This window comes from Mobula hypostoma, chromosome 9, assembly GCF_963921235.1.
Source record: "Mobula hypostoma chromosome 9, sMobHyp1.1, whole genome shotgun sequence".
Classification (NCBI taxonomy): domain Eukaryota; kingdom Metazoa; phylum Chordata; class Chondrichthyes; order Myliobatiformes; family Myliobatidae; genus Mobula; species Mobula hypostoma.
Window position 1 is genome coordinate 48,666,658 of NC_086105.1, and position 13,681 is coordinate 48,680,338.

General features: G+C 44.5%; 1 protein-coding gene across 1 annotated transcript in view; it reads left to right on the top strand.

Annotated features, from left to right (window-relative positions):
- Positions 1-13,681, top strand: part of LOC134351709 (transcription intermediary factor 1-alpha-like) — a 163,748-nt gene that overhangs the window by 138,979 nt on the left and 11,088 nt on the right. Inside the window, exons 10-13 of the mRNA XM_063058260.1 lie at positions 5,670-5,843; positions 9,501-9,636; positions 12,781-12,853; positions 12,999-13,170. Coding sequence (XP_062914330.1) covers positions 5,670-5,843; positions 9,501-9,636; positions 12,781-12,853; positions 12,999-13,170 — 555 coding nt within the window. The remainder of the gene's footprint in view (positions 1-5,669; positions 5,844-9,500; positions 9,637-12,780; positions 12,854-12,998; positions 13,171-13,681) is intronic.

Here is a 13,681-nt window from a genome sequence, read left to right on the forward strand (position 1 = left end):
GGGAAGGTACTGTGAGCCTTGAGTTTCTTCTGGAAAGCTGAACATAAGCAATAGAGGAAATCCCATCACAAAGATACTAATCACCATTCTGGCCAACAGGTATTTCCATTCCACCCCGGTGGGGTTTGCAGGTTCCATGGTGGCCTTACCAGCCACCTCAGAAAGGGAAGCAAGTTGTCCTTATTCCTGAAGAACCTCATCAGGGAACAAGCACAGCCTTTTGCCACTTTGTTCGCTGGCCATTGTGAGACTTTTTGAAATGGTGCAGCCGTTCTAGGACTGATGTACGCAGACTCCAGGAAACATCTTCTGATGTTGTGGGTCCGTATTGAATAGTACAGGTGGTTCTGCTATAATATGTTTCTCTAATGTTAATTGATTGTAATGTGATTGATAGATCAGTGAACATTTTGCATTAAGTACATTGGTTATGGTGTGACCGCGATTGAGGAAACCTGTCTAAGTATGTGCTTTGAAGGCAACCACAGCCTATTCTATAACAGTTTTCTTGGGAATGTTAACTAATCATGTTATAGCAAAACTACTTGTACCTTTATTTAGGCCATCTGGAAGGAGATCATATTGATGGATTTGTGCCTCTGATCCGAGGAGGTGTGAAAGCCGCCTGGGTTGATGAATGGCCCGGTAGCATGGTAGTTATAGAACACTATTACAGGTAGAATTACCAGTTACATGGGTTCAATTCCCGCCACACTCTGTAAGGAGAGATGTGACGTAACTCTCTGTGAGGTTAGAAACTAAATCGGATGCATGTCAGCTCTGGCAGGGTTTGGAGGCCATTACTTACAAAACAAAACCTAACATCCAGAATAGCTGTGATGCGTCACTCCCAGAAGAGCTCAGTGCCTTCTATGTACGCTTTGAAAGGGAGAATTTACACCTGTGCAAATTCCTGCAGCATCTGGTGATTCTGGGGTCTCTGTCTTGGAGGCTGACTTCAGAATATCTTTCAAGAGGGTGAACCCTCGCAGGGCGCAGGGCACAAGGCCCTGATGGTGTACCTGCTAGTGCTCTGAATACCCGTGCTTTGAGAGGTTGGTTATGACTAGAACTAACTCTTGCCTAAGCAAGGACCTGGACCTACTGGAATTTGTCTATCGCCACAGTAGGTCAATAATGGAAGCAATCTCACTGGCTCTTCTCTCAGCCTTGGATCTCCTGGACAATGGTAATACTTGAGTCTGGCTGCTGTTTATTGGCTTTTCACCAGGATACCACAGAAATAACATCAGAAATAACATCTTGCCGACAATCAAGGATGCTGCTCACTGCTCTATTCTCTGCACCCACAATTGTGTGGATAGGCATAGCTCAATGGCATCTCTTAGTGTGCCGACAATACAACTATTTGTAGAATTTCAGATGGTGACAAGGAGGAGCGCAGGGTCAGCTGGTGTCGCAGCAATGACCTTACATTCAACGTCAGTACGACCAAGGAATTGATTGCGGAAGGGGAGGTCGAGGGAGCCCACACTAGTCCTCATTGAGGGATCAGAAGTGGAAAGGGTGACCAGTTTCAAGTTCCTGGGTGTCAGCGTCTTTGAAGATCTATCCTTGGCCCAACGTATTGATGCAATTACTAAGAAGGCACAACAGTGACTGTACTTCATTAGGAGTTTGAGGAGAATTGGTATGTCACCAAAGACATGCAAATTTCTAAGGATGTACCGTGAAGAGCGTTCTATCTGGTTGCATCACCATCTGGTATGGAGGGGTCACTGTACAAGATTGGAAGAGGCTGCAGAAAGTTGTAAACTCAGTCAACTCCATCATGGGCACCAGCCTCCCCAGCATCCAGGATATTTTCAAAAGGTGATGCCTCAAAAAGGACTCCTCCATCATTAAGGACCCCCACCACCCAGGACATGCCCTCTTCTCATTGCTACCATCAAGGAAGAGGCTTAGTAGCCTGAAGGCACACTCAATATTTCAGGCATAAACAAGAGAAAATCTGAAGATGCTGGAAATCCATGCAACACACACAAAATGCTGGAGGAACTCAGCAGGCCAGGCAGCATCTATAGAAAAGAGTACAGTTGACTTTTCGAACTGAAAGCCTTCAGGACTGGAGAAAAAAAGCTGAGGAATAGATCTGCCTGCCCATTGCCTCCCTCTGGTGCTCCTCCCCCCTTTTCTTTCTTCGATGATCTTCTGTCTCTTTCAATCACCAATCGACTTCCCAGCTCTTTACTTCATTCCTTCCCCTTCAGGTTTCACCTGTCACCTGGTGGTTAAAATCTACTCCTCATCTTTTTTTCTCCAGGCCTGCCAAAGGGTTTCAGCCCGAGACGTCGACTTTACTTTTTCCATAGATGCTGCCTGGCCTGCTGAGTTCCTCCAGCGTTTTGTGTGTGTTGCTCAGTGTTTCAGGAACAGCTTCTTTCTCTCACTGTCAGATTTCTGAATGGCCAATGAGCACATGAACACTGCCTCAGTATTTTTCCCTCTCTTTTTGCTCTACTTATTTAATTTTTTATTATATACTTACTGTTATGTGTTGCAATGTGCTGCCACGAAACAACAAATTTCACGACCAAGGCCAGTGCTATTAAACCTGATTCTGATAAGGAATCTGTACATTCTTTCTGTGACTGCGTGGGTTTCCTGCCATGTTCCAAAAGACACAGATGGGTTAGTAGGTTAATTGGTTACATGGGTGTAATTGAGATGCACAGGAAAGTTGGGCTGGAACAGCCTGTAACTGAGCTGATTCTCTACTTAAGTAATAAAAAAAAACATTGTAGCCAGTGTGCACTATTTACAAACAGAATCTTACAGTACAGAGGGAGGCCATTCAGCCTATCAAAAGGGCTGAATGATTTGCCCATGCTATTATTTCTCTAGAGTTCGGCAATATTCCTCCTTTTTAGGCAAATATGGTGCCGTTTTGCAGGCCACTATTGGTTCTCTATGTCCAGCAATCTGGCAGGTAGAGCGCCTCTAATCTTGGCAACAAGTGATGTTCTCATCTTCACACCAATTACTGGCCGTCCCTTCTTGAGGGCAATTAGGGATGAGGCCTTCCATTGGTCAGGGTTGACTGTGGATGCTGTGTCCTACCTGTTCTCGTTGTCACCCTCAGACAAATTGTAAGCCAGGACAGTACGATATAGAGGGAAGCTGTTGCCCGTGCAGCAGCCTCCTCCTCTCCACGGGGCTGATGAATCCAAAGGAACGGCAGAGGCTGTATCTGCTGTCATCAGCTGTGTCACAGGAGTTTCCAGTCATAGTTGAACTCAACATCGGACTGCCCTCAGGACTCCAGCTCTGGATTTTTCCCATGTGTTTAATCCTGAACCTTTGTCATGAGTGGGTACAACTGTATTGCCACGGAAGTTTGAAACCAGAAGTTTCCTTTCTAGATGAGATGCCAGCCACGGCTGGTGAGTCCCATCTGCTCGGAGTGTCTGGTTTTAAGGCACCAGTAATCCACCTCCCTTCTGTCATGCAGAAATGGTTCCACCAGGCTTAGTAGCTAACCCATATGTGAAGGCCGGGAGTCGGTTCTCAGTCTACTTGAGACGTATGCCATTGGGAGCATTTAATAGGTAGTGGGAATTTACCTGATGATAACCAGCAGTGCCCACATCCTGAAAAATCAGTGAGTGGTAAGTTTATAGGAGCTCCCTTGGTTATCATCCTGCTGGATTGGAATTGGCTCATTTTTCTGAAACTCTACATGATGCCACTGAAATAGATTCTATCACAGGCAGTGAACAAGGTTATCAAAAATTACAGATGTTTGTAGCTGAGCTTGAGAAATGACATTCAGCCCAGATGAGTGTGAAGTGATGCATTTTGGGAAGCAAAACCAGGGTGGGACTTTTGCAGTGAACATTCGGTCCTGGGATGTATTATAGAACAGGGGGACCTTAGAAATCCAAGTACGTAGTCCCCTGAAAGTACCATCATATGTAGTTGGGGTGGTGAAGAAGGTATCTGGCATGCTGGCCTTCGTCAGTCAAGGGAATGAGTATAAAATTTGGGATGTCGTGTTGCAGTTGTACAAGACATCGATGTGGCCTCACCTGGAGCATGGTGTAGAGCTTTGGTTACCCTGTTATGGGAAAGATGCTAGTAAGCTGGAAAGAGTGCAAAGAATACTTATGAAAATGCTGTCAAGTCTTGAGGGCCTGAGCTATAGGGAGAAGTTTGGCGCGCTTGGACTTTATTCCTTATTGGAAACTGAGTGATGTCATTACAGAGTTGTAGAAAATAATGAGAAGGTAAGTGTAGATGGCCTTTTTCCCAGGGAAAGGGAATCAAAAGGTGGGCATAGCTTTAAGGTGATAGGGGACCAATTTAAAAAGGACCTGAGGGGCAACTTCTGTGAAGAACGAGCTGCTTGAGGACATAGTCGAGGCAGGTACAGTAACAACATGTAATAGATGCTTGGGCAGCAATATGGACAGGAACAGTTTAGGGAGATGTGGGACTAGCTTAGGTGGACATCTTGATCGGCATGAACATGTTGGGTCTGTTTCTGTGCTGTACATCTCTGACTTAATGATTTTGAATGAAACTGTTAATTGTTACCTTGTAAGTCTGCTTTAAGTAGTGAAATCCCAACCAAGGTTGGAGTTATCGCAACCTTTCAGTTTAGTGATTCATTTCATTTTGTTTTGCTGCTGCCGCCCCTGCAATCTTATATTGTAAAACAATAAATTGCTTTCAAAGCTGGGCCAATTATTGCAGCTTGAAAATTGTAGGCCATAAGTTTGATGGGAATGCCGCGATCTTTGTCTTTCTTTTACCAATCCGTTTTGTGTAGGGTCTCCCAAAGAGCCAACAGTCATTCAGTGCAGAAACAGGCCTTTCGGCCCACTGATTCAAACTGCCCATCAACCATCATATTTTCCTCCCCCATATTCCCATCAATCCATCCACATTCTACCACTATGTAAGGCCAATTATCAGTGACCATTCAATTTCCCAACTTGCACCTTTGTGCTGTGGGGGGGGAGACTTTCACCCATGAAGAAGTCCATGTGGTTACGGGGGCGGGGGTGTGGGGTGGAGCATGCAAACTCCACACAGACAGAACTGGGGAACAGGATCAAAACTGGGTCACTAGAACTGTGAAGCAGCAACTCAAAACAGCTGAGCCACTGTGGTAAAATTTGAAGGATTTGTTTTTTTTGCGTGCGTGTGCGATGTTGGCGGGACAATGTCTTTTTCATGCCTTTATAAGGCGTGGAGCGAGAGAGAGAGAGAGACTGTGTGGCGCGCCACTCCTCACTCAGACATTTTGCAGCATTTTGTCCTTTTATTTTATGAGGTCGAGTTGCGATCTTGGCACTCAACCCGGCACGGATGGAAAGCGTACTCGGGAGCGGACCCGACTGGATTCGAACCCGGGAACCTCCGTTCCAGAGTCCAGCGCTGATGTCATTGTGCCACCAGACGGCCTGAAGGATTTGTTTACTCGGATATTTAAAATAATTTTAGCGAGCTCCTTTACTGCAGTCTGTTAGGTGTGTTCGACAGAGAAAGTAAAGTCAACTCTGTCCAAAATAAGCAGAGTCCTGTGAAACTGTGGTTGTTCTCAAAGATGCATTGCAAGTGTTGCTCGTTTCCAGTGGTGCAGCCATTTTTTTAAGAACTAGAAGCCGGAGGTGTGAGACCTCATGTGTTTGCCTTGTGCTCAGTCCCTGCAGCCACCTCGCCTCATCAGTCTGCAGAGTCTGCAGCGGGGTAATCCGGGCGCTCCAGTCCCTGCAGCACAGCAGAGCCGAATGCCACCTAGCAATGCCACCAAGATGACCAGCCCCCAGCAGCAGAGCGGGCCTCACCATGTGACTACAAGCCCCCTGATGAGACAGGTAAGCAACAATGGGGCTTGTGGGATCAGCTTAAGATAAAAGTCACCTGCAGTCTTCTTTCTCCAAACCCATCTGCCTTTCAATCTCCTACAAGTCTAATTTGTTTTTGACCAACCCATTCATAGATCACATCCTTTGCAGTGTGAGTTTACACTGAATTGTGACTCTCCTGTACTGAGGAATTACATCAGGCCTCGCAGCAGCTTCTACAGATTTTATTTAAAGTTAAGCATTCACTACTTGGTTCTATATTAGGAGAAAGCTTTTATTTTGTTCAGTGAGTAGACTGGCCAGGGCACTTTGAAGAGTTGTCTGCACAGATTTGCTTTCATCTCCCTCCTTGTTATCGCATCTGCAAATGTATTGTTCTCATAATGATAAGAAAAGTTTGCCTGTTATAAAATAAAAAGTGAAGCATTCATAATCAGACTGAGATAAAACATAAATAGAAGAGGCAAAGGCCAAATAACTTTGTACCTTTTGAATAGTGGGCTGTCCATTACTGGAAAGGCATGTGTATAATCTTAGAAACAGCCTCTGGGACCTAAAGGTTGTTAAAAAGATGTTTTTACTTCATTGGCGAAGTATTATTGTCTGAGGTTCTCTATAAAGCCACAGACCAAATTTGGAAAAACCTGATCTGACACATGGAGAGGTTGTCTCAAACTAGATTAGGTTTAGCTTTTGTGTAAATTCGCTTTTAAACAGAGGATGGCATGAATGAAAGTGACTGTTTGGGAGTAGGCGTGAGACTATAGCCACAGCTGTTGCCTGACTGGGGATTCCATAGTCCCGCTCAGCCAGTACAAAGAGGGGCATTGACTGACTGGAAACCAGCACTTTAACCATTACCACTCCTCACTCCCCCTCCAGAACAGGGGAGCTGGTGGAGGAAAAGAGAAATCATAAACACGAGGAATTCTGCAGACGCTGGAAATCTAGAGGAACACACACAAAATGCTGGAGGAACTTAGCAGGCCAGGCAGCATCTATGGAAATGAATAAACAGTTGACGTTTTGGGCCGAGACTCTTCTTCAGGACTTCAGGAGAAATCATGAAAGCTTTTAAGGTGGGACAACAAATCATAAACACAAGAGGGTCAGTACCTTGTCAGCACCTTGTCAGCAATGCTGTCATCCCAGAAAAAAAATGAAAAGAGAGAGGGAAGTGTTTAGATACCACAAAAGAGATTTCCTTGCTTTCGAACTGATTCTTCATAGACCCTCATGCCATTTTTACTCAGAATATAATAAATTATGAATGTCTCAATACTTCTTAATGGTGGACTACAGCATAAGCCCACAAATCCACCCCATGATGGCTCCTGTGATCCTCCACCTCACTTGGTTCAACCAATCACCAGTTCCTGTCTCCCTCCTCCCTCTCACCTCTTCGTACTGGCTATCTTCCCTAAACTCTTAGCCCATATCAACCCCAAAATGTCGACCTGTATAAATGCTGCCTGTACTGCTGAGTTCCTCCAGAAGCTTGTCTGTCTTGTTTTTTGTTCCTGATTGCAGCATATGCAGCTCCTTATACCTCTGGGTCGTTCTTTGGGTTTCTTGGACAATAGTAACCTCTCACCAATTATCAGCTGTGACATTACTATAAATTGCAGAATAAATAATGCTGAAACAAAGGAATAGTGAGGTAGCTTTCACTGGTTCTTTGACCATTCAGAAATCTGATGGTGAAGAGGAAGAAGTTGTGTACGAGTCGTTAAATGTGGGTCTTTTGGCTCCTGTACCTGCTCCCTGGCGGTAGTACTGAGAAGAGGCCACGGTCCCAGACGGTAACTATTACAGCCATAGTTCCTGTAAAGGACAGTAAGACATTCTGGAGTGTGAAGGAGCAGCACTATTACTGCTTCATGCTCACCATGTTCACGAGGCATTATTTTAGGAAGGCCAATGGTATTGTCAATCACGACTACCCAGCCACACCATTCCCTTTTCTCTCTTCTACCTTCTGGGATAAGGTACAGGAGTTTGAAAGCCCCAACAACCAGGCAGGATCAGCTCCTTCCCCACTTTTGTCGGACCTCTGAACCAATCACCTGTCCCACATCCCCTTCCTAGTGATGCTGCTATGTCCTTTAAAGAGTTGCTTCCCAATCCCCCAACATCTTCAACCAACAGCTCACCCTGCTAATCTCCAGCACCACCACATCCACATCAGCCACTCCTCTCCAAAGCCCCTCATCACCCTACGAACAGCCACTTTACAGTTACTTGTACTGTAGATCACGTTTTATAGCGTTGCTTTTATACTTATTGAGTATTTTCAGTCTTGTGTTTTTTATGCTGCATCGGACTCTATTTTTTTAGGTCTCCTTTACACTTGCCTACTGAAGAATGACAATAAACAATATTGAATCTTGAATCCTGAATCTTAATTCTACCTCCATTATGATTGTCACTTTAGTACTTCAGTTTACACTATTTCAGATTTTGCTATAATCCTCGCATCTTTCTGTTGTTTTGCAATCATCACTCTACTCATCGTTGCATTGATCGCTACCATGTTTCATATTTACCCTGTGTGTTTAGCATGAACAAGGAATTTCATTGCACCCTGGGGTGTGTATGACAATAAATTAATCTGAATCTATAGTAATATTGGTGGAGGGGAAGAGAGAATTCGAATCTAAAAGGATTGCCACAAGCCCTCATCCCACTCAGCCCAATTCTTGTATTCCTCCTCATCCTTGATCATAAGTTCTCCCTTGTTGGCCAAGTTTGTTTAGCTCATTGTTCCCAGAATCCATTGAGCCATACCCACCAGTGGGTGCAGAATGGGGTATCCACAAGGGAGCTCCAATGCATGAAAATTTCTGTGCTCCTGCAGCTGCCTTGCACGGACCTGTGTCGTGTATTTTGAATCTGGATGCCTGTGATGTTGCTGCAATCGAGTATCTCATCATACCTGCGCATATGACTATACACTCGACTTGACTCGGAGGATGTACTGTACATAGGTTGTTATACGTGAGTGTGCGCAGTTTCAAGCTGCAATTTGCATATGCAACTGTGCCTAGGGCTCGGAGTCCGTTTGTGTAGGTTTACAGTGCTGCATCCTACTTGTCAAAGGAGGACTCGGGGAGGAACATCCAAATTTACCATCTAAATCAGGGGTTCCCAACGTTCTTCATGCCACAGACCCCTCCCATTAACCAAGGCGTCCATGCACCCCAGGTTGGAACCACTGAAATGGAAGTAAAGCATGATTCCATTTCTAGTGTGTGTGGGTTCAGTTATAGAACTGTTCATGCTACTGAAATGTCCTGGGTAAACCAAACCATTGCATTCAACAGTTGCCCCTGTCACTTCCCATAAAGGTGCATACAATAAGGAGAAAGCACATGAAGTATTGCCTATCTTTCGCAGCTTCATTGCAAAATCCTTTACTGTCACTGAATTGCATTAGGAGTGCAGTTGTAATGAGGAAATGTGATGGTTTGCTCCCAAAAGCTGAGGTGCCAACCCAGCAGCATCTCTTGGCAATGAGTGAGGGTAGGTCACTACAGCTACTCCCTGCCCCTTCTGCCTCGGCAGGGCGAAAAGCTGAGCCTGGTTATGGATCAGCTGGTGACAGATCTACATCTTGCGAAGACGTAGTAAATAATTCTTAAGCTCCTTTCTCTCTTCACATTGCAGCTGGACGATGCAGGGACTATACTGCTGGAAAGCCTTCTGGTCAGAGAAAAGAACGGCAACTGTGTGCCAGCAAGACCATTGGCAACCAGCTCAAACCCTTCTCCAGCTCCTTCCATGCCCTCGCCTGGACATACAGGTGAGTTTGCACCTACAATTAAAGCCACTTGTCAACAGAAAGGAGTTTGGCATCAGACATTGAAACCTTTTGCAAATATGTGCGGTAATTGAGGTATTTACGCATGTTTTATTCCATATCCGTACTTTAACCTCTAAATTATTTCATATAATTCTTTATCTTTATAACCATTAAATGTTATTGTATGTTCCATGTCACGCCAACACCCCACAGCAAACTGCTAATACATATAAATGTATATGGTGAATAAAGTTCATCCCTGATCCATGGTTCTTGATCCTGTTGCTAAGGTTGGTGAACTGTGGAGATGGGGGCATTTCAGCCTCTATAATTACTTATTTTGCCCAACACCAGGTGCTGCGTGCTAGTTTATTCAATTTACTGGAAGCCTGTGAAGAAGGCAGTCATTTGGTGAACTTAATGAATACTGAAATAAATTTGGAAGAAAAATCCCATTTTCACCGTGGACTTCAGCAAATGAAGTGTCACTTCATAGACAATTAAATGCCTTTAAATTAATAAGAATAAAGTATCAAATTTTTAAAAATAAAAAATGAAAAAAAAAATTGGAGCAGCATGGTAATGCAGCGGTCAGTGTAATTCTGCTACCCAGGTTCAATTCCTGCTGCTTGTTTGTAAGGAGTTCGTACATGACTCTATGGGTTTTCTCCAGGTGCTCCAGTTTCCTCCCACATTCCAAAGATGTACAGGTCAGTAGGGCAATTGGTCACATGGGTGTAATTGAGCACTGCGGGCTTGTTGGGCCAGAAGGGTCTGTTACTGTTTTGTATCCTTTAAAAAGAAATCTAAATAGATTTTTTTTTATTTCTCTCTAAAATATTTCTGCTTTTGTATGGTTTGAGAGGGCTAATTTTAGATGATACTAAATCCTTGTACTTTACACCTCCTTGTTTGTTGATTCTCAAAGGCACACTTTGCTCCTCCAGGGGCTTGTACCAGGCTTCTGCCTGCGATCCATACAAGCTTACTAAGAGCATTTTAAGCAAAGCCCTTCCTCCTACAGTTAGTACTATGTAGGATACCTTTAGATCAGTGCATGTTCTGGCGGCCCTTTAGTGTTGAGAGTTCTGGTTTTATCGATATTTGTGTGGCCCATAGCACAACATTGGAGATGGGGATTAGAGTCATACACACACAACTTAGCAAGTCAGGTCACATTTATAGAGGGGTATAAACAGTTGGCATTATTCCCCCTTCTCTCTTTTTCCGTTCTCCATTCTGACCGCTTCTCTTTACCTCACCTGTCTTTCTCCTCCCTCTGGCGTCCCTCCTCCTTCGCTTTCTCCCATGCTCCACTCTCCTCCTATCAGATTCCTTCTTCAGCTATATACCCTTTCAACCTATCACCTCCCAGCTTCTCACTTCATTCCGTCTTCTCCCCACACTCGTTCACCTTCCCCCTCACTTGGCTTCACCTACGACCTGCCAGCTTGTACTTGTTCCCCTTCCCCCCCCCCATCACCTTATTCTGGCTTCTTACCCCTTCCCCTAGAACAGATGAGAAGCAACTCCTTTAGCCAGAGGATGGTGAATCTGTGGAATCCATTGCCACAGACGACTCTGTAGTCCATGTTATTGGGTATATTTAAGTGGAGGTTGACAGGTTCTTGTTTAGTGAGGACATCAAAGATTACAGGGAGAGGGGAGAAGAATTGGGTTGAGAGGAAAAATAGATCAGCCTTGATTGAATGGCAGAACAGACTTAATGGGCCATATGGCCCAATTCAGCTTCTATGTTGCTGACTTGCAGACCTCTGTCAGTTCAGATTGGCAGCAACATCTCCAGCAGCACAGGTGCACCACAGGGCTGTGTGCTTAGCCCTTTGCTCTACTCACTTCATACTTATGACTGTGAGACTTAAGCACAGCTCCAATGCCATATTGAAGTTTGCTGACAACACCGCTGTTGTTGCCTGAATCAAAGGTGGTGATAAATCAGCATATAGGATGGAGAATGAAAATCTGGCTGAGTGGCCCTACAACCACATCTCACTCAATGTCAGCAAAACCAAAGAGCTGATTATTGACTACTGGAGGAAACTGGAGATCCATAATCCAGACCTCATCAGGGAATCAGAGGTTGGGAGGGTCCGTGATTTTAAATTCCTCAGCGTTTTCATTTCAGAGGATCTGTCCTGGGTAAAGCATGTCAGTGCCATTACAAACAAACCACAGCAGCACCCTTACCTCCTTAGAAATTTGCGTAGATTTGGCAAGTCATTTGGAACTTTGACAAACTTCTAGAGATGCACGGAGGAGAGTATACCGACTGGTATGGGAGCCCCAATGCCCTTCATTAGAAAAGCCCGCAAAAATCAATGGATAAAGCCCAATCCATCACAGGAAAACTCCTCCCTACCATTGAGCACATCTACAAGGAGCGCTATCACAGGAAAGCAGCGTCCATCATCAAGGACCCCCACCTTCCAGGCCATGCTCTCACTGCTGCCATCAGGAAGCAGGTACAGGAGGCTCAGGACCCACACCACTAGGTTCGGGAACAGTTATTACCCCTCAACTATCAGATTCTTGAACTAGAGGGGATAACTTCACTCACTCACTCCAACACTGAACTAATTTCACAACTTATGGACTCACTTTCAAGGACTCTGCAACTCAAGTTATTTATATTAATTGCTTATTTATTTCTTACTATTAATTTTCTTCTCTCTTTGTGTATTTGCTCAGTTTGTTGCTTGTAACACATTGGTTGCTTGTCCATATTTCTGTGCAGCTTTCTCATTGATTCTATTGTGTTTCTTCGTATTTTGTCTGTGAATGCCCACAAGGAAATGGTGTATTATACGGTGACGGATATGTACTTTGCTAATAAATGGACTTTGAACATTGAACTGTGTCTTGTGGTTTTATGGAAAGGCCAACTGTTTATTCCTGATCTGCTAAGTACCTGAAATATTTTGTGTGTTCCTCTGGATTTCCAGCATCTACAGACTCTGTTGTGTTTAAGATTGGAATCAGGTTTGGCAGAAGTTTCCTCTCTATCAAACACCTGCCAGTGAATAGCTATACTTAAGTTGCAAGTTCTGCAGATGTGTAGTGGTTGGCAAGTGCCTGGTATCGTGTGATTGTTGACAATCCCTGATGCCTTGTTTCCGTTCTCAGGTTCAGTGACGGTCACCAGTGTGCACCCATCTGGGTACTCTTCAAGCAGCTCCAGCACTGGCAGCAGAGGGAGGTGAGGAACTCTTTTTTCCCCCATTCCCAGATTATGTTTTCCTTCTGTCTTCCTCAGCCCTAATATCTCTTACTGTCTTTGTCGTTTCTCTCCCCTCCATCCCTCTTTCTCACTTTCTCTCTGTCTCTCTCTCATGCTCTTGCAGTTGTACCTCATCGAGCAGACTATCAAAGCCTGAACTTCATCAGATGACACCAACCATTCGCCTCGAGTCGATTAAAGTCAAGCAGGAACCCGTGGCCGAAGATGACCTGTGCGATTTCCCCATCATTGTTGTGAAGCAAGAGCCTGGGGAAGAGGTTACTGAGCCTAACCTGGTTAGTTAAATTTATTATGAGTCTAGCGAGAACTGTTACGTTTTTAACATGGCTTTCAATACATTTCAAACTATTTTACATCAAATGTATAACTGGTGCAAGGAGTTTATTGGTTGTGTTGCCATGGACAGGATGGGTTGACGAACCTTTCTCCGTGCTGTGATTAGGTCGCTGACCTGTCATCAGAAGCTTTCCAGCGACTGCAGATCTTATTTCTGCCAAGAGAGGATAACTCTTTCTCAATTCATGTACCCTGACTGTAATGGTTCTAGTGAAAGGTCTTCAAGCTGAAGACTTTTTTTGTCTGCACAGAAGCTACCTGACCTTCTGCGTGTTTCTGGTATTATCTGTTTTTATTTCAGAATTGCAGCCACTGTAGCTTGCTTACTGTTTTTATGAGTGGTAAGTTTCCCGTTGGCTACAGCCCGGTGATCAGTGTGTGAAATGTATTGCTGGAGAACCTTGCCATGCTGAATTATATTCTGTACCATCTGACAGTGAGAGGGTCTCA